Genomic DNA, 20,000 nt, shown 5'->3' on the forward strand with positions numbered 1-20,000 from the left:
ATGTAATTTTCATTGGGATTCTATAGGTAACACAATTTACCAGTTTCACTATGAACTTTAAGATTTTATTTGTCAAGGCTCTGAGATATTTCAATAAGAATCCCAGGATGAACAAAAGGCAGGATTCAATAACCAAAGGCCAAATAATCAATAACTGAACACTATGACGGTAATCGTTTATTCCTCATGAGCTTTAAGTTTTGAATCCACCGCTGACGGGTGTCAAGATATGTCATTATCCATTTACGACTGATAAATCAAATAGTTTATAAAATGATAATTTATTTTGTGTAATAATATCTAGTAGCTATAAATGGTTTAGTTTAAATTCTAAATTATTTCAGATATAAAAATATATTATGTATATACATATATACTATGTAATATATGTGTCATTTACTGTATATATATATATATATATATATATATATATATATATATATATATATATATATATATATATATATATATATATATATATATAATGATGAAGAATGAAGTTTTATAAAATTACGGACGAAACTCACTTTAGACAAAGACCAAGAAAAACTGATTGAAATAATAAGGTGTCATCAAACATCGAGAGACAACCGAGGCCAGAGACATACCTGTCCTTCTGATTCTCATCTTCATCCTGTGCGAGAACACTTCAAAACAAGTGACGTCAAACGTCGACATTGGGACGGATATGGACCAAGACGGTCCAACCTACCTCTTATTATAAAGTGTCTTTTATAGATTGGACACAAAAAAAAAACTATTTTCACTTAGGAAAAATTTTCTATCAAAGATTGGACGGCTATTTTTCTGTTTCACTGTGATATTAAATGATAAAAGATATACAAATATTACTATTATTATTTCATCGCTAACATTTTCATAAGACGAACATTATATTGCAAGTCTATAAACGAACTTATAGCCCCTAATTAGGTTTTAAATCAAAATTTCATTACTACAAAAAGTCTGAAGAAAATTAACAATTTTACCACTGCAGTATCATTTCCTTACTATTACCCAACCGATATGCAATACAATTTAAAAATTAAAAAAATAAATAAAAATAAAACTTTTCCCGACCGAGGGTCCTGAGGTTTCTTTCCACTTTCCCGACCGACGGAGTCTTAAGTAGTTTCTTTCAGGACCGAATAGAGTCTTAAGCAGTTTCCTTCCCGACTGACAAGGCTCTTACGTTATTTCTTTCCCACCCAACGAAGGTCTAACACAATTTCGTTTCTGCTTTCTTGACCGACGAGAGACTTACGCAGTTTGTTTCCTTTAGCACAACTGAATTCGCACTAATCAAGACCAAAGACCAAGTGGGAGTGGAATAAGAATAATCCAGGCGAGGCTAAATGTAACATTTTCTTTCACAGTTGCCTCCACCATCTTATCGCAATCCTTATCTATCAGATAACGCTGATAAACACGGCTATCTTCTTGAAATCCATCAGACCACCACTCAAGTGGATTTCACTTGTGCGCAATAATATATATATATATATATATATATATATATATATATATATATATATATATATATATATATATATATATATATATATATATATATATATATATATATATATATATATATATATATATATATATATATATATATATATATATATATATATATATATATATATATATACACACTACCAAAAATTTTCCTCGAGCAACGGAAACTGATTCCCATACAGCAGTTAGCAATGAGATCTCATATTCATAGCACAACGACGATATGCAATTAATCACAAAATACGACAGTGCAATCCTAGCATTGTTTCACAAACTTAATAAGAAGCACTAGATACCCAGCGCTGGCCAATTCCGAAGGGCGTACATAAACACAAACACTTCTATGATCCGTCGGGTCAACGGGAGAAATCTCACGAGCGTCCACCAGAAGCCAAAAGATTCTTTTCCCAACGATAACTATAAAGAATTATTTTTTCTTCCTCCACCTCCTCTGTTTTTTTAATGGAGTGACAGATCATTGATAAGTGACAGTAATCTCGATTTTTTTTAAACCTCTAACCCCCAGAGGATATTGGCAGGGAAGAATCCGCGAGATAAGAGTCGGGGTCACGTATCCGCAAGACGTTGCAAAGGATGCTTTCTCTAGATCCATCTACCCTAGAGACGTTAAGATGGCAGCACAAATGACGTAAATCCAGTTAAAAGTCGCGGTCGAGAGAGAGAGAGAGAGAGAGAGAGAGAGAGAGAGAGAGAGAGAGAGAGAGAGAGAGAGAGAGAGCTCTTTTTTTATATCCCTCGTAACATTTCTTTTAATGCACCATTGTGTCAATAAGTGACCGTTGACTTTTAACAAATAATTACCCTGTAATGCGTTATTAATGGTGAGCAATGCCCAGCATGATTAACTCTTGACTTATCAACGAGCAGTTTACGCATCTAAAATATAAACTCTAAAATACTACTTCGGAATTTTCACTGTAAGCCAGCAAGTAACTGATACGTATGTCTGTCCTGAACGTCTAAATACCCGTCCCTCCATCTCTTGAGTTATCCTTCCTTAACACTGTACATACCTTTTGTAATACATGAGACAGAGATTTCATGTTTGACATGCTTACTGTACCACAATAATAGACCGGCCATTTGAAGAGGCAGGTCAAGATCGTACTCAAACTGCAAGATCAAAAAGAATTTTTTGACCTTGATCATATATAAGTAGGACAACTTCCCTTGAAGGTTTAAGATAGATCATGAAAGGTTAAGGAAAGTGACTATCCCCTAGTGACCGACCATATTACATATGATCAGCGACCAAGACCCTTCTTCACCCAAGCTAGGACCAAGGAGTATCAGGCAATAGCTGTTGATGACTCAGTGGGTACACGTATAAGCTGCGTTGCAGAAACTACAAGAAACTATTGATCTTAAGCGGGTGTTAAACCCCAGTCCAGCCATCACCAGGCATGAACGTTTCCAATGACTACCATAATTCTTTGGGAAGAGTTTGTTTGGTAAATTATTGAACTTTTTCCATTATTAGTGTTGTGCAAATTTCAGCTGCGACCCACAGACATCGACAGCATACTACGTACCCAATTTACTAATTAAATAAACAGCACATGTTGATCTTTCATAGGAAAATTGTCTATTTCAATTCCTCATCGACTATTTCAAAGGGAGAGAGAGAGAGAGAGAGAGAGAGAGAGAGAGAGAGAGAGAGAGAGAGAGAGAGAGAGAGAGAGAGAGAGAGAGAGAGAGAGACCTTGACCATCCTTTACTATCTTAACTTGTTAAGTATCCAAGACCAATCAACAGCGAAGACTTCCTACAATAAAATTACGTTAAATCGTTGCGCAAGAGAAAAACATAAGGTCAAAAAAATATATAAAAATAAATAACACATCAAACAGACAACAAATGTGAGGTTGAATTATGCGAGTTTAAAGTTTCATTTATTAGGTTTTACTGTCCATGACAACAATGTTGTCAGTGTGAATGGCTCGAGAAGCGCTCACTAACATAACAAGATTCAACTCGACTCACTGGCCTCCCTCTTGCATCTTGGAATGGTTACCATAAAAAATACGTCTCAAAAGTTTCCTAACTTATTCTTATACACTATGATTGCTAGAGAACGCCAACAACCCGTTAAGGTATCCTACTAATAAATGTATATATATTATGTTAACGCACATTAATAGGTAAGAGGACGGACCGACAGAGTAGGTGAATCGAGGATGGGCAAAAATTGGTTAAGACACTTGGAGTGCCTGTGAAGGAATTGGTAAACCAACTTTCCTTTAGGGAAGTGTAGCATGAATAGTAAATGCAAATAAAAGATAGTCAATGTACTAAGTAAAGAAGGGGAACCCCCGAGTGGGTGAATCGAGGATGGTTACGAGGGATGGGAAAAAAGTTGGTTAAGACACTTGAGGCGTCTGTGAAGGAATTGGTTAGCCAACTTTCCTTTAGGGAATTGAAGCGTGTATAGTTTAGAATGGAACAAAATCTGAAGCTGTCGAGATGAAATGTGTGAAAAGACTGATCCATGATGGGATGAGGTGATAATCGCGTAGAATTTGTAATAAGGTTAACACATTGTATATGCAAATGAAAAGGGGGCACATTTTACAAGTTTCTGTTCAGCAAACAATCATGTAATTGGAGGTACTCTTTTCGAGCACAAGGACATCTAAAAATATACATGGACTTCACCACATGGCAATCACAAAAATAAAATAGATAACATAGCAATTAATAAAGGAAGAATGAAGACTGAGAAATGTAAGGAGCTATCGAGGTACATATATTGGTAGTGATCACCATCTCCTCATTGCCGCACTGAAATTAAAACTGACAGCACCTAACAGAAATTTAGATAGAATACCTACATTTGATACAACTAAGCTTCTGGAAGATGAGCACAGAGAAACATTTGATATTGAACACAGGAATCTATTTACAGTCTTAGAGACATTCAGAGACGACATTTAACCTAAAGAGGGAAACGGAGAAACGGTTATTTAACAAAAAAAAAAAAAAAAAAAAAAAAAAAAAAAAAAAAATATGGATAACAGTACAGTAAAATGGAAAAAACATTAATTCTTAAGAGAAAGAGAAAGAAAACTATTTTCAAAGTGTAATGCAATGATTTGCATGTGCACCCGCAAGTGTTACATTACCTTTGTAACAGTAGTAACGAGATCGTGTGATAGTTGAACTGCATTTTGAGGTACGGTAGCGGTGTGAAAGTCGTCTGAATGTCCGTGACGTGAGAGAGAGAGAGAGAGAGAGAGAGAGAGAGAGAGAGAGAGAGAGAGATGCTGCACAAGTTAGATTTCTCCAGTAGTCTCTATCGTGAGCTTTGAAAACCAATATCATATCCTACTTCACGCTTCATAGTCCTCAGCCATGTAGGCCAAGGCCTTCCAACTCTTCTAGTGCCTGTGGAGCCCAGTTGAAAGTTTGGTGAAGTAATCCGGAGGGGTTCGTTCTCAAATCTACAAAAACCGTTGGATATTGTTTCATTTTCATACCATGATTTATATCCATACAGTAACACCGAACTCACGAGCCTGATATACAGCCTGATTTTTATATGTAATTTCAGGCGATTTCATTACCAAATTTTACATAACCTAGCCGTTGTCTGATTTGCTTTTTTTCATTCTTTAATTAAACTCCAGTTCGAAAGACCCTGTGTTGGCGATCATAGTTCCTAAATATTTAAATGATTCCACCTTATTAATCCTTTCTCCTTCCAATGATATTTCATCTTCCATTGCATATTCAGTTCACATCATCTCTGTCTTTCTTCTATTTACCTGAGCCCAACCTCATGTGATATTTCATGCATTCTGGTAAGAGAGCTTTGCAAGTCCTGTGGTGTTCTGCTAATTAAGACAGCATCATCAGCATACTCTAGGTTCGCTAAATTCCCGTTATCAATCCAGTCCTTTCCTTCTCCACTATCCCCAACTACTCGATGCATTACAAAATCCATGAGGAGGATGCACAACATAGGTGAAAACACATTTACTTGGAGTACTCCACTGTTCAATGGAAATTAATTTGATAGGACTTCACTAACATTAACTTTGCAATTGCTATGCTCATAAACAGACAATCAAATATATATATATATTTAAGATAAACTCCATAATAACGCAGGACTCTCCACAAAATTGGCCGCTGCACTTCATCAAAGGCTTTTACATGGTCCACAAAGGCCGTCAAAAGAGGATTTCTATATTCTACACACTTCAGTACCACATGTCTTGAAAGGAAAATTTAGTCAGTACAACTTCTACCTTTTCTAAATCCTGCTTGCTCGTTTCTCAGCTTTTCATCAATATTTCTGAGAATGAGCATACTATATATTTTCATGATAACTGACGTAAGTGTGATGCCTCTGTAGTTATTGAAATCAGTCAGATCTCCTTTTATTACCATTTTCACTAACACTCCTAGCTCTCATTCATCAGCTTCGCCTCCTCACGACACTTTCTACAGAATAAACTTATAAGTATTCTGAGTCACTTCATTTTCAGCCAATTTCATTTCAGCAGTTATTCTACTGTATCCAGAGACTTTCCATCTCTGTATTTTTAAAGATAGCTTCGACTTCAAACACAAAGAATTCAATCATGGGCACGAGGTCATTCTCAGATTCAGGTATATCAATAAAATTATTCCCTTCATATCTCCATTCCATGACCTCACCAAAGCGTTCCATCCAACAATGATTCTTCCATGTCCCAGTAGAGATTTCATTAATAATTCTATGAGCAATTCTTTCACAATAACAACTCCCTGTTTTCATAGCTTTGTCAGCCTCACCTACTTTCCTGTCTAAATATTCTTTCCAGTCATTCCTGGCTTTTTTTTTTTTTTTTCTTTTGACCTCACTATCAAAGTGAAATACTTAAAATGCTCAACCTTGTAATTTTCATTACTTCCTCGAAAACTTCCAGCAATCAATTTTTTTTCTTAGTCTCCTTTTTATATTCTATCGTCTTTTTTTTTTCTCTTAGTCTTTTTTTTTAATATAAAATAAAAGGGCCATGGATGCCTGACGGTTTATCAAGAGGTTGTCATTTCCTTGTTTCTTTTTCTTTTCAAAACCATCCTTACTGTCCTCCCTTCAGTTGAAATGGCTAGCCTGGTAGGTTTTTCGCCTTGCATGGTGTATAGATTCCTCCATGTTGACCAGTTTTTTTCGACTTTTCTTCTAGTCTAAGAGTTTTAGCAATCATTATTTATATTTCTGTACATATTGTTTTTGTTATCATTGTTGTTAATTTAGTTTTCAAGTATTATGTATCTTTTATATGGCCATTAATTCTTCTGCTTTTAGAGACATTGAGCGAAATATGGGACCAGTACGTCCTATTCTTCGTCAGTGTCGTCAACTGTATTGAAATATTCAAGGTCTTCATGCTAATATTAAAGAAATTACAATTGCATCCAGACAGTATATTCTTTTATGATAGAAAAATTTGGTTCCTAATGTGAAGCACTCATCTGAGCTCCTTATAACTGGTTTTAAGAAGCTAATAATTCTGAAACGGGATGCCATTCCTTGGACCAGTGGAATGGCAGTGAATGTTAAGACTGGGTACCCTGCTTTTCAGAAGTCCTACTATAAATGTGGATGTCATGAGATTCGGGTAATAAAAGTTTGTGGCAGGCATAACAAGTTCTATTTGCGTTCGATCTTCTGGAATCCAGACATGGATGATTCCATCTTCGACTGTCTTCTTACCATTATAGCTAAGAAACAAGATGTTGATAGAAAACCTCTTTTGTTTTTGTTGGTGATTTAAATGCTCACCATTGTGAGTGGTTAAATTCTGTTTCTCCTACTGATTACCATGGCTTTGGATTTTACCCCTGATTAAGGCTATGAGCAAATCATAAGTGAAGCTACTTACAGGTCTGGTAATTACTTGGACCATGTATACACAGACTCCCATGGCGTTATGACAAGTAAGGTTGGCTCTTCAGTTGGGACATCTGATCATGCCTTGATTTCATTAACAGTCAAGACTGAGCAGCTAGTCCCTGAGGTATCATACTTATGTAAGGTTTACACAAAATCTCAAGCAGATTGGAATGGCATTTAGAGAGTGATCGTTTGGGCTTGAATTGGTCACCATTGTATAATAGTGTTGATCCTGTTACTCCTTTGAATGAAAATCTAGTCAACATAATTGATATGCGTATTACCCCCTCACTTGTGTTGAGGTACCTGGTGAAAGACAACCACTGGTTCAATAATGATTGTAGATGTGCTTATTTAGAGAAGCAGGAGGCATATCATCTTTCGAAGGGTAACAGATCAGATTTGACTTGGAATAACTATACTCTAAAGCTTAGAGATTTTGCTCAGAGTTTATGCTTCAATTGAAAAGGATTACAATTTAACCATGAAAGAAACCATTTCTGGTACAACACAGAAATCTAAGTGGTGGCCTACCCTTAAATCTGCACGCTTCGGTGTAGATGATGAGTAGTGAGAAACTTAATCTTCCTCATTCTTGTGTTCCTGAGGCTAAACTAGCTAGTTTAGCTTTTCGATGTCGTGAAATTAAAGCTCTCGTGATGTACCTTGATGCTTATGGAGGTGTAGTCCCAAATAGTATTTTCCTTTGTTTTTACAAAGACTGCAGATTTATTAGCTCCAAAGTTATCTGCTATTTTGCACAAGTTAGCAAGAAGAAGAGCTTTTAGCAGTTGTTGGAGATTTGGGGATATTACTCTAGTATGTAAATGTGTTTGTGGTAGCTGATCTCCACCCAATTTCCATAACTCCCATATTATCTAATGTTTTTGAACGTCTCTTTAGTGAAATGCCTAAATAGGTTTGCCGAAGTTAATAATCATTTGTTCCCTAGTTTGTAATCTGGCTTTCGTAACGGCCTTAGAGCATGAGATGCCCTTCTTACAATCTCCAATGCTGTACAGAAATCCCTTGATTGTGGTCAGGAAGTTAGTATGATTTGCCTTGAATTCTAGTGCTGCCTTTGACCGTATTAATCATGAGGCCCTTGTTTCCAAATTCAAAATGCTGGGAGTGGGTGGGTTGTTTCTTGGCCTCATTATTGAATTTTTAAGCAATAAATCGCAGAGTTGTTGTTGATGGTCACCAAAGTGAGTTGAGGAATAGGAAAACTAGTGTTCTCATAGCAGTGTTCTTGGTCCATTACTTTTCATACTATAAACACATAACATGTAGATTGGCCTATAAAAACAAGCTCGTTACATATACAGATGATGCTACTCTAATTGCATCATTTCCATCTCCTGAATGTAGATCAAGGGTCGCTGAATCCCTTAATATAGATCTAGCTAATTATTAGTGCATGGTGCAAAATATGCGGCATGAAGTTGAATCCTAACAAAACTCAAATTATGACTGCAAGTAGGTCGAGGGCAGTTGCTCCTCAACATCCGGATCTCAGCATTGATAATGTTTCTTTAACTTTGCATGAATCAAAATTTTAGGTGCGATTCTCGACAGCAAATTTACTTTTGAGAAAAACATTAGGTCTGTGTCTTCTTTAATTGCACAAAAAAATGGCTTATTGAGAAAGACTTGTAAGGCTTTCGGTGATCAATCTAGTCTGAAAAAGTTTTTATTGTTTCATTCTACCCTGTTTCGAGTACTGTTCTCCTGTTTGGTCTTCAGCTGCTGATTCTCATCTTAATTTGTTGGACAGGAACTTACGGTCTATTAAATCTCTTATTGCTGATTAGATATTAATCAATGGTACCATCGTTCAATTAGTTCATTATGCATGTTGCATAAGATTTTCCATAATTCTGACAATCCTTTACATTCAAATCTTCTATGACAGTACCATCCTGTTCGTAATATTAGGTATGCAGTTAATTCTAATAGCCAGGCTTTCTCCATCATGAGGCGCAATACTACATAGTATTCTAGAAGTTTTATTCCAGCTGTGACCAAGTTGTGGAATGATCTTCCTAATCGGGTAGTTGAATTGGAAGAACTTCAAAAGTTCTAACTTGCAGCAAATGTTTTCATGTTGAAGAGGGTGACATAAATCTTTTATTGTTATATGTGAAATATCTGTTCAAGTTGTTACTTATCTTAAAATATATTATTTTAAATTTTCATCTTTTTCTCATATAGTTTATTCATTTCCTTATTTCCTTTCCTCGCTAGGTTATTTTTCCCTGTTGGAGCTTTTGGGCTTATAGCATCCTGCGTTTCAAACTATGGTTGTAGGCTTGTAGCCTAGCTAGTAATATATATATATATATATATATATATATATATATATATATATATATATATATATATATATATATGTGTGTATATGTGTGTGTGTGTGTGTGTGTGTGTGTGTGTGTGTGTGTGTGACCTAAAAGATCAACATGGATACGAGAGCAAACTAACATAGATGATATTTCAACATGTAAGATAAGGAAATGGACATAGACAGGACATATAATGAAAATGACAGATAATACATGAAAATCAAGAATAACAGAATGGATCCCTAGATATTGCAAAAGAAGCAGGGGAAGCAAAAGAATACGATATATTGATGAACAAACAAAATTTGCGGATACAGACTGCCATAGAAAGAACATAAGCAGACGGGAGTAGGAGGGCATGTCTGAGGCCTTTGTCCTGCAGTGGACTAGTTACGACTGGTGATGATGAATGAATATATATATATATATATATATATATATATATATATATATATATATATATATATATATATATATATATATATATATATATATGTGTGTGTGTATATATATATATATATATATATATATATATATATATATATATATATATATATATATATATATATATATATATATATATACACACACACACATATATATATATATATATATATATATATATATATAATATATATATATATATATATATATATATATATATATATATATCCTCATCACCAGTCATTAACAGACGGGGGCGGAAGGACATGTCTGAGGCCTTTGTCATGCAGTGGACTAGTTACGACTGGTGATAATGAATATTGAAGTCCTCGAACACAAATTAACATCATCATTATTATTAGACAAGTCACGCTGATTCCATCCGATTTTTTACTCAAAGAGATAGCTCAAGGTGTTAGAATGACCCCATAGTTACCGTACTACTTATCATGATTACCAGAACTCAAGATCCGATAATAAATATCCATTGACGCTCGCATTTCGTCATGAATACAAGATCGAAAGACAGGGTTGATAAGCCTTTACCCTATTAACGACCTCAGACCAATAAAACACCACGATTTCAAGGATTTTTGTTGTTATTGTAATTATAAATAATTAAAACACTCTAACGGATAAAAAAAATACTCATATGCACATAGAAATAAACAATTTCACAGAGCTTATAAACTTCAATACAATCTAAATACTATAATTTAAAACCAAAGAGTTTTAAACTATACTTGTATTGATAAAGCTACGAGTTTCAACAAAATAAAACTGGAAAATAGGAAAAGATTTCTACCCCTTTGGTTTGGATTCCTCAGAGATCACTCAGCCCTTGATACCTTCTTCTTACAAGCAAAAGCCTTTTGTCTGCATTTGTGAATGCCACTGAAATTGGTGAAAGATTCAGGAACCTTAAGATCTAATTTCCCGAGAGAGAGAGAGAGAGAGAGAGAGAGAGAGAGAGAGAGAGAGAGAGAGAGAGTTCTGTTACAGATTATATACCGGTATTATTAAAATATAATCTCAGGGTAGAATTGAATCATTTTAACAGAAATATTAAACTAACAACTACACATTTCACCAACTGACATCTTTTTATCCCTACTGCTTTTGCAAATATTCTTGATTAAAAACATTACATATAGCATTGTTCATGATTATGTCCAAATAATTATAGACCACTATATTTGGTCTCAAGGTTAATTCCAAAAGATTACAGAGCACTGTACTTCATCTCAATGTGAGCTTCGTTTTCCTTGTCATGGAACTTAGTAGGCTGCCATAATAATATTCAACAGCAGTAGCAAATGCAGCAGTTTCTAGTCCACTGTCAGACAAAGGGTTGTGGTGGCCTATGTGGTAAAGTCCCTGACTGGTGATCGCCAGACTGGGGTTCGAGTCCCGCTCAAACTCGTTAGTTCATCCGGTCGCTGCAATCTCACCATCCATGTGAGCCAAGGATGGGGGTTTTGGGAAGCCTATAGGTCTATATGCTGAGTCATCAGGAGCCATTGTCTGGCCCTCCTTGGTCCTAGCTTGGGCTTGAGGGCTGATCATATGAATATATGGTCAGTCTCTGGGGCATTGTCCTGCTTGATAAGACAATGTCACTATCCCTTGCCTCTGATATTCATGAGAGGTCTTTACACCTTTAAAGCTTTAAACATATCTTGGTCTTGTCTGGGGTTTGGTCAGGTTTCAACATCACGCTGGCCACTGCAGATTGGTGATGGTGGGGGATATTGCTCTAATTGCTCACAACAAACCAACCTAGTAGGGGTGGTCCTGACTTGTACAGCTTTGCTCATCATGGCGATACGCAAACCCTTTCACCACGTTGAGGTATTCCGTCACTCAGAAAGGGATAGCATTCAGCATCTTACACATTCAAAGTAGGAATAGAAATATATGGAGAATATTATCCGAGAACGATTAAAATACGTCAACCACTCTGAATTGCAACCAAGCGAATATTTCAATAGCTAGCAAATCCTTGTATCCCTATGAAGTAATGCGCTATCTTCAGTTAAATGTCGCTAATGAATGGCAGAGGCAACGAACAGTGAAAATACCCTAGAGACTGGCCGCCAAAGCTTAAACCATCGGTCTCATGCAGCCGTAGCTAATCCCCTACAGGACAATGGCCTCAGACGTCTCAATTCCTGTATGGGGTTTGGCCAGTTGTCATCACCACGCGGGTAGATTTTCATCTGATCGCTGACAGCAAACCAATCTACTTGATTGGCCTTGACTAGTGACTAGCAAAGCTTTGCTGATCATGGCAATACACATACCCAGCCCTTCACCATATTGAGGTATTCCCACTCAGAAATGATAAATAGGTTTATCTTAACTGGGTCCTTGTAAGAAAGTATTAGCAAATTTTCTATCACTCTCCACGGACCACGTCCTTGATCTGGGTAACTCTACTTAAAAAAAAACTTGAAAGATAGGCCGAAGTGATAAGCTTTAGTAAATCGGTAAAAAAAAACAATTCTGACAGTCGATGAATATATGGATACTAGTGTACCGGAGCAGTCAAAAATGACGATTTAATATTAGATAAGCATACACACAGATTCAATCCTTCCCGCCTCACCCCACTCTTTTAACTACAACACGGCAGTTTGAGCAATTTGTGGTAGATTGTGGCTTCAGAGACTGCCTCTCAGGATAACCCATCTCACCAGGGCACGACTACTTCCTCTCCCCCTACTAGAGGGAACTAGACACACCAAATAATTATACGTTTGGCAATGCCACTCAGCATGATTTTATATATATATATATATATATATATATATATATATATATATATATATATATATATATATATACATGTATATATATATATATATATACATATATATATATATATATATATATATATATATATATATATATATATATATATATATATATATATATATATATATATATACTTGCTAAGCTACAACCTTAGTTGGAAAAGCAAAATGTTATAAACACAGGGGACCCAACAGGGAAAATAGCCCAGTGAGGAAAAGAAACACGGAAAAATAAAATATCTTAAGAGCAGTAACATAAAAATAAATATTTCCTATATAAACTATAAAAATTTCAACAAAACAAGAGGAGGAGAAATTAGATAGAATAGTGTGCCCGAGAGTACCCTCAAGCAGGAGAACTCTAACCCCAAACAGTGGACGACCATGGTACAGAGGCTAAGGCACTACCCAAGACTAGAGAATAACGGTTTGATTTTGGAGTGTCCTTCTCCCAGAAGAGCTGCTTACCATAGTTAAAGTCTCTCTTCTACCCTTACCAAGAGGAAAGTAGCCACTGAACAATTACAGTGCAGTAGTTAACCCCTTGGGTGAAGAAGAATTGTTTAGTAATCTCAGTGTTGTCAGGTGTATGAGGACAGAGGAGAATCTGTAATGAATAGGCTAGACCAGGGGTGGGGAACCCTTTTTTGGATGAAGGCCATCTTGCAATTCCTTAATGCTCCTTAAGGCCATATAGAATTTTTGTTGGTTACTTTATCTTCCAAGTAATTTATTAATAATCTAAAGAAAGAGTGACAGGTTTATAAAAATTTAAAGCATCCCAATTTCAAATATTTTAATCAAGTATCTTTTATACAAGTAATCAGTAAATGAATTATATTGAAAGCTAAATTTTAAAATATTTCTTTCAAGTTTGGGTAGTTTTCAAACTACCGTAAGTAAATGAATAATATCGAAAGCATGTCATTTTCAAATTACTTTAATTAAGCAAGTAGGTTCTTTGTATTGAAGTGATGAATAAAATAATATTAATCTTTTGGAAAAGAAAGATTATAAATATCAACAATATAACCTTTTCAAATATTTTATATTGGCAATTAGGTGCTTTTCAAACAATCCCATCTCATAAAAATGCAACATCCCAGTAAAAAATTGTATCTGTTTAAACACACTTAGCCGTTTTCTTTGAAAAAAAAAATCAATTATTTGCTTTCTTAAGATTTTCAATAAATCCCTAGTTTTTAGCCAACAAGCTGGAATACCATCAGTGCATAACTTATAATAATAAGGAAATAAAATTTAGTTCTCCTTTGTGAAATTGCTTACTCAAGTTGTTAAAATGTCTGTTCTTCTCCTTGCGATAAGGTTACCTAAGGGAAGCTGTTTTTCATACAATCAAAACTCATCAGTGAAAGCACAAATAATATATTTTTAGGACAAAAATCTGGAACCTGTTGACTCATTTAAAACTAACATAGATCACAGTGAGGAGATGGATAAAACAGGAACTCTCTCGTCTATCATACGTTAAATCACTCACTCACTGCAACTAGCAGTTTTTCCTTGTCAGCTACAACAGCTGTTGCAGCTGACAAGGAAAAACTGCTAGTGTATTAAGTTAGGATTCATTGAATTCAAAGAAAAATTGCATCCATTCTCTGGGAGGTACATCACTAAACACAACTTCCCTATTGTCTGTGTGTGCATATTTGTATGAGTACATTCAGTAGAATGATTTCAAACACACAATATTCAGTGTCAAAGCAGAAATATACTACACATACTGTGCATATATCAAAGACCGTAGAAGGCCGCACTTGATGGTCCAGAAGGCCATTATGCGGCCTTAAGGCCACAGGTTCCCCATCCCTGGGCTAGACTATTCAGTGTATGTGTAGGCAAAAGAAAAGGGAACCGTAACCAGAGAGAATGATCCAATGAAGTACAGTCTGGCCAGTCAAAGGACCCCCATAACTCTCTAGCGGTAGTATCTCAACGGGTGGCTGGAGCCCTGGCCAACTTACTACCTATCTTTCTATCTATATATATATATATATATATATATATATATATATATATATATATATATATATATATATATATATATATATATATATCACAGTGTATAATTCTCCTTTTGTCCTGCCTATGTCCATTTCTTTTCTTACACGATAAACGAGAAATATTTGGATATGATAGCATTATCTGAAACATGGTTGGACAAGGCAAAGATCACTGAAATTAACCCATCCCCCACACGCCTTCTTTCACATACCAAGAGTAGAACTAGTGTAACAAGCTTTGAATATATAGAAATAAACTTTACGCCAAAAAAAAAAAAACGTCCTTTGTAACAATCTATAAATCTCCTAGAACAAACACTAGTTTCTTTTTTGCAGCAGTGGCGATTTAACAGTAAATGAACAATATGCGATATGAAACGTAAAGTACCTGAACGAACAAGGTAAAACGACAGTGGAGGTCCTGTGAAAATTGGGGTTACCCTGCTGTATGGGACCGGAAAAGCAGCCATCAAAGTAAAGTAAGTAAAGATGTTAAAATATTCTCTATTTTAAATAGCTCTCGTATCCATGTTACTCTTTTTTTGTCTCTTAGTTTAATTCCCATCATTATTCTTTCCAAAGCTCTTTACGTTGTAACTAGCTTATGTTCCAAGGCTTTTGTAGGTTCCAAGTTTCCCATACTTAACTTAAAACTGGTAAGACCATCTAATCTAACACTTTTCTTTTTAAAGAAAGTGGCATTTTCTACATATCATTGTTTACCAAAGTTCTCCATCATATGCTTATCTTTCTTTTAATTTCAGTCTCATGTCTTGGGGAAACACTTTCTGTCTGTCTTGAATATCTATACTAATTAACAATTTCTAGCGGTTCATCCATAACCTTATTCGTTGCCTCTGCATTTTCATTGAAATTCATCTTAGTTTAACTCATATTAATTTTCAGTCCTACAACTATCATCTGCAAATCTCAAGTTGATAAGGTATTCCCCCTTAATATTAACTTGTACAGGTTCCCAATCCAAACTCTTAAAAACTTCTCTCAGGAATGCAGTGAATAATTCAAGAGATGGGGTTTCCCTGTCCAACTCCTTTCTCAATTGGGATTTTCTCACTAGCTTTATGTAGTTTTAGGATTGCTCTACTAAGTGTATAGCTATCTTGAAAGGTTCTAACAAAAGATTTATCTATTCTTTGTCTTTGAAGGGCTTTTATTACTCTGAAATGTTGGCAGAATCAAAAGCTTTCGTATAGTATATAAATACCATACATAGTGATCTGTCATATTCGCCTGATTTTTTCATAAGTTGGTCAATTCCATGAATATGGCCAGTTGTTGAATAATCGCTTCTAAATCCAGCCGGGTCTCTTAGTTGATCAAGTCTAACTGTCTTTCCATTTAGCCTGATATGATCTTTGTAAATATCTTACATAATACTGACAGTAAACTTATTGGGCGATAATTTTTCAGGTCTTAGTGTTTCCATTTTTGGAAATTAGTATAATGATAAAGTTTTTCCAACCTGTAGGTATAAAGCTTTCTTGCAGATATTTTGTGAAAAGTTCAGCACTATGAAATCTCCTCAATCTATTATCAAATCAATTGTTAAGTCATCTTCTCTTGCTGCTTGGCTTCTTTTCAAGCCTTCTAATGCTTTCTTTACTTCTCTTACTGTTACTTTTGGTACCACCTCAGGCGTTTCATTATTTCTTTAGGCAAAGTTATTTCTTATATCACTATTGTATAGCATTGCATAGAAATCCTCTCCAATTTTTTTCACTCCATCTCTTTCGTTGATATTTCCATATCCATCCTTTAAAGCAAACATCTATTGGCATCCTGTTCCAAGTTGTCTTTTCATCAATTCAACGCTTCTTCCTTTCTTTGGTATGATTGCGTTTACGCATGTCTTGTCTTTAAGGTTATTTATTGTTTTGGATAGTTCTGCTAACTCTATTTCATCTCAGTGGGATTTTATCCTCATTTCCAACCTTTTCTTTATCAGGCTTTTGGTCTTTTCTGATAACTTTCCTTGATTTCGTTTAGGAACTTTTCCACCGATCTTTTGTACTAAATCCAATACAAATTTGGTTAAATTACTATTTATTTCATCTTTACTTGCTTCCATATCACCATGTAACTGGGAGTACCTATTTTGTATTGCTGAACAAAACTCGTCAGATTTTTTTTCGTAAAATTTGTTTTTTCTATCTATCATTAGATCTAGACAACTTCTGCTTCTCATCATTCTATTGGTCGCTCGACTTTAACTTGTTTGACATTGTTACATCATTAAGTAGATTAACTCTCTCTCTCTCTCTCTCTCTCTCTCTCTCTCTCTCTATATATATATATATATATATATATATATATATATATATATATATATATATATATATATATATATATATATTATATATATATATATTATATATATATTTTATATATATATATATATATATATATATATATATATATATATATATATATATATATATATATATATATATCATCCACACACACATGCTCTTTACTATATAAGGGATATTAAAATTAATCAACATGTGCCATGACTCTTATGTACATTGCGTGTCACCATTTTTCCTTTACGTGGGCCTAAAAGGGCCCGTCAAGTCACCTTACCTCATTCCTTCTCGCCCTTGCCCAATTAGTCTTGCCCAAAACAGACCCCTGAATATCACTCTAATTTCAATTTGCATTAACACATCACCTTTCAAAATAAAAATGAAAAAAAAAATCCCTTTTTAATTCAGTTAAATGCATTAGTGAAAGAAATCAGGCACCAAAACCATTAGCCTACTGCAGAGTTCTTGTCTGTTAATTGATTTTCTCTGGCAAGAAAGGATCATGACAAAACTACTGTCTACAACATGAACAAACACATAATATGACGATTAGCGAGCATATCCCATACAGAATCCAATGTTAGCCCTTATGAGCTATGGAGTTATTGGATTCCCCATTATATATTACGGGAGGAAGAAAAAAGCAATACGGTACTTTAAAGTGCATAAAAAAGGACAAATGACTGACACCGCGAAAAAGAATGGGGGTTCAATATCATTCTCTTTCTCTTGAGAGAGAGAGAGAGAGAGAGAGAGAGAGAGAGAGAGAGAGAGAGAGAGAGAGAGAGAGAGAGAGAGAGAGAGAGAGAGATTATTTTCATATAAAAATATAGAATATTTTCCTCCTACCATATCAAATGTGTGGTGGTATGATTTTAATCATTAGAACTTAATGCAACTTGTTAATAAGAAAGGCCAGGTACTTTAGCACCTGCGAATAAGACATACTTGCACAATTAAATATTAAACAATACAGCTGACATAACAGCATATACAGTATACGATTAAAATCTGGTATCTTAAACTAAATACAATATCTAACCTTACATTTACAATAGTACACTAAATACAATATCCAACCTTATATTTACACAATAATAAAATTGGCACAATTAGTCCAAGTTATTACACACAAACGTATTGGGAAGAATGACTAGATCGACTAAACTTATCAAATATCTACCAGTGCGATACTTTCATCATGTTTCGATGAAATAGATAATAAAACGAAGTCGACACAGCCTAGTCTACATTCAAATGGCCACTTAAACCTTTGCGGGAAATCAATTAAGGTTGCATGTGATGCTGATGTGGATTATGGGAATATCACAGTTGAAAGATTGGAAAATGATCAAATAAGAAGAATGGTAGGCGTAGTGAAGATTACAGAGGTTATAAGTGTTATGACAGAGATGGTGCGAGCACGTGTTGATGATGGATGGTGGGAAAGGAGTTAGGAGGGCTTGGAAGGAACATGTTCGGGGGAAAAGATCGAGAGGGAGGCAATCTTGGTGAGTTAGGTGAATAATATGGAGAAAGAAGGTTTGGTGGAAGAAGACACCTTTGATAGAAGGCATTGGAGAAGTCGCAACAGGAAATTGACCCTTTAATGTAGGGATAACTCTGGGAAAGAAAAATGCAAGTTACATGCAATATTAAGCAATAAAATATGAACAGCCTCTAAATATACTGTACTAATAAACAAACCCACAAACCTGAATTATATTTGGAATGCTTTCCGTAACCATTGGATGGCAGAGAGGACGAGCGATTAGAACCAAACTTCAAAATCAAGGGACGGCGACTAGCGGATGAGCCACCCGCCCTCCCTTTGCTTTTCTTGTGTCGGACATTGTTATTGTTTTGGGTGGTTTCCCCTTCCTCTTCTAGCACAGTCTGGTGAATAATCGGTATATCTCTCGAGTGCGAAGCACCGCCGTAATACGACGACTCCACAAAACCGGAGTATTCTCCTATTACGCTTAGATTGCGACCAGTTCCGTTGCCGTCTTGTAGGGCAGCGTCGACCATTCGTCCGCCTAAGACGCGAACAATCGTGGGAGATCCGACGACTTCCTCCTGAGCTTCGGCCACGAACTCTGGTTCGTCAATCAGGTTACTCTGGGCAGGCTCCACTGATCGCATGCAATTGCCGACTGCCGCTACCACCATCCCCAACATAGTGGACTTCCGACCACAGCCCAACCAGCCGTAATTGTTAGTGGCAATGGCAGTACTGTTTTTGTCACTGATCTTCTCTCTTTCCGGCCTGCCAATCGAAGCCCCGCCGCTACTACAGCTATGAAAGGATACCGACGAAGAAGAAGATGGCTCTATGGAAGCAGTAGAGACAGAGCTTGGTCTGGAGTTCAGCAGGATCTCAGGCGACACTGGCACGCCCAAGGATGAGGTCGTCGAAAGCGACGACGGAGGAGTGGGTTGTGTCAACCAAAAATTGGGGCCGCCTCTGCCTTCTTCTCCAAAGAAGTCACTGGGAGACACGACGAGCGATGGCACTGAAGGAGGTGTGGTCGAGGAGTGTCCTTCAGGAGAGGTCACCACGCCGAAGGACGAATTAGAAGAGGACCTCCCGGAAAATATTTCGCGGGGACTTCGGTCTT

At 35.8% G+C, this 20,000-nt stretch overlaps 1 protein-coding gene across 4 annotated transcripts in view; it reads right to left on the reverse strand.

Annotated features, from left to right (window-relative positions):
- The window catches only part of LOC137650066 (cyclin-dependent kinase 17-like), a 270,741-nt gene that overhangs the window by 180,972 nt on the left and 69,769 nt on the right, over positions 1-20,000 (reverse strand). Inside the window, exons 1-2 of one of the 4 annotated variants that reach the window (XM_068383117.1) lie at positions 1,265-1,358; positions 609-815 (exon numbers count right to left, since the gene is read on the reverse strand). The exons of 2 other annotated variants lie outside the window; for them this stretch is intronic. In XM_068383117.1, coding sequence (XP_068239218.1) covers positions 609-678 — 70 coding nt within the window. In that variant the 5' untranslated portion in view covers positions 679-815; positions 1,265-1,358. Of the gene's footprint in view, positions 1-608; positions 816-1,264; positions 1,359-19,094 lie in introns of those variants that run through there. One more of the 4 variants, XM_068383115.1, reaches the window with a different exon arrangement.

The sequence above is a fragment of the Palaemon carinicauda genome, chromosome 11 (genome assembly GCF_036898095.1).
Source record: "Palaemon carinicauda isolate YSFRI2023 chromosome 11, ASM3689809v2, whole genome shotgun sequence".
NCBI lineage: Eukaryota > Metazoa > Arthropoda > Malacostraca > Decapoda > Palaemonidae > Palaemon > Palaemon carinicauda.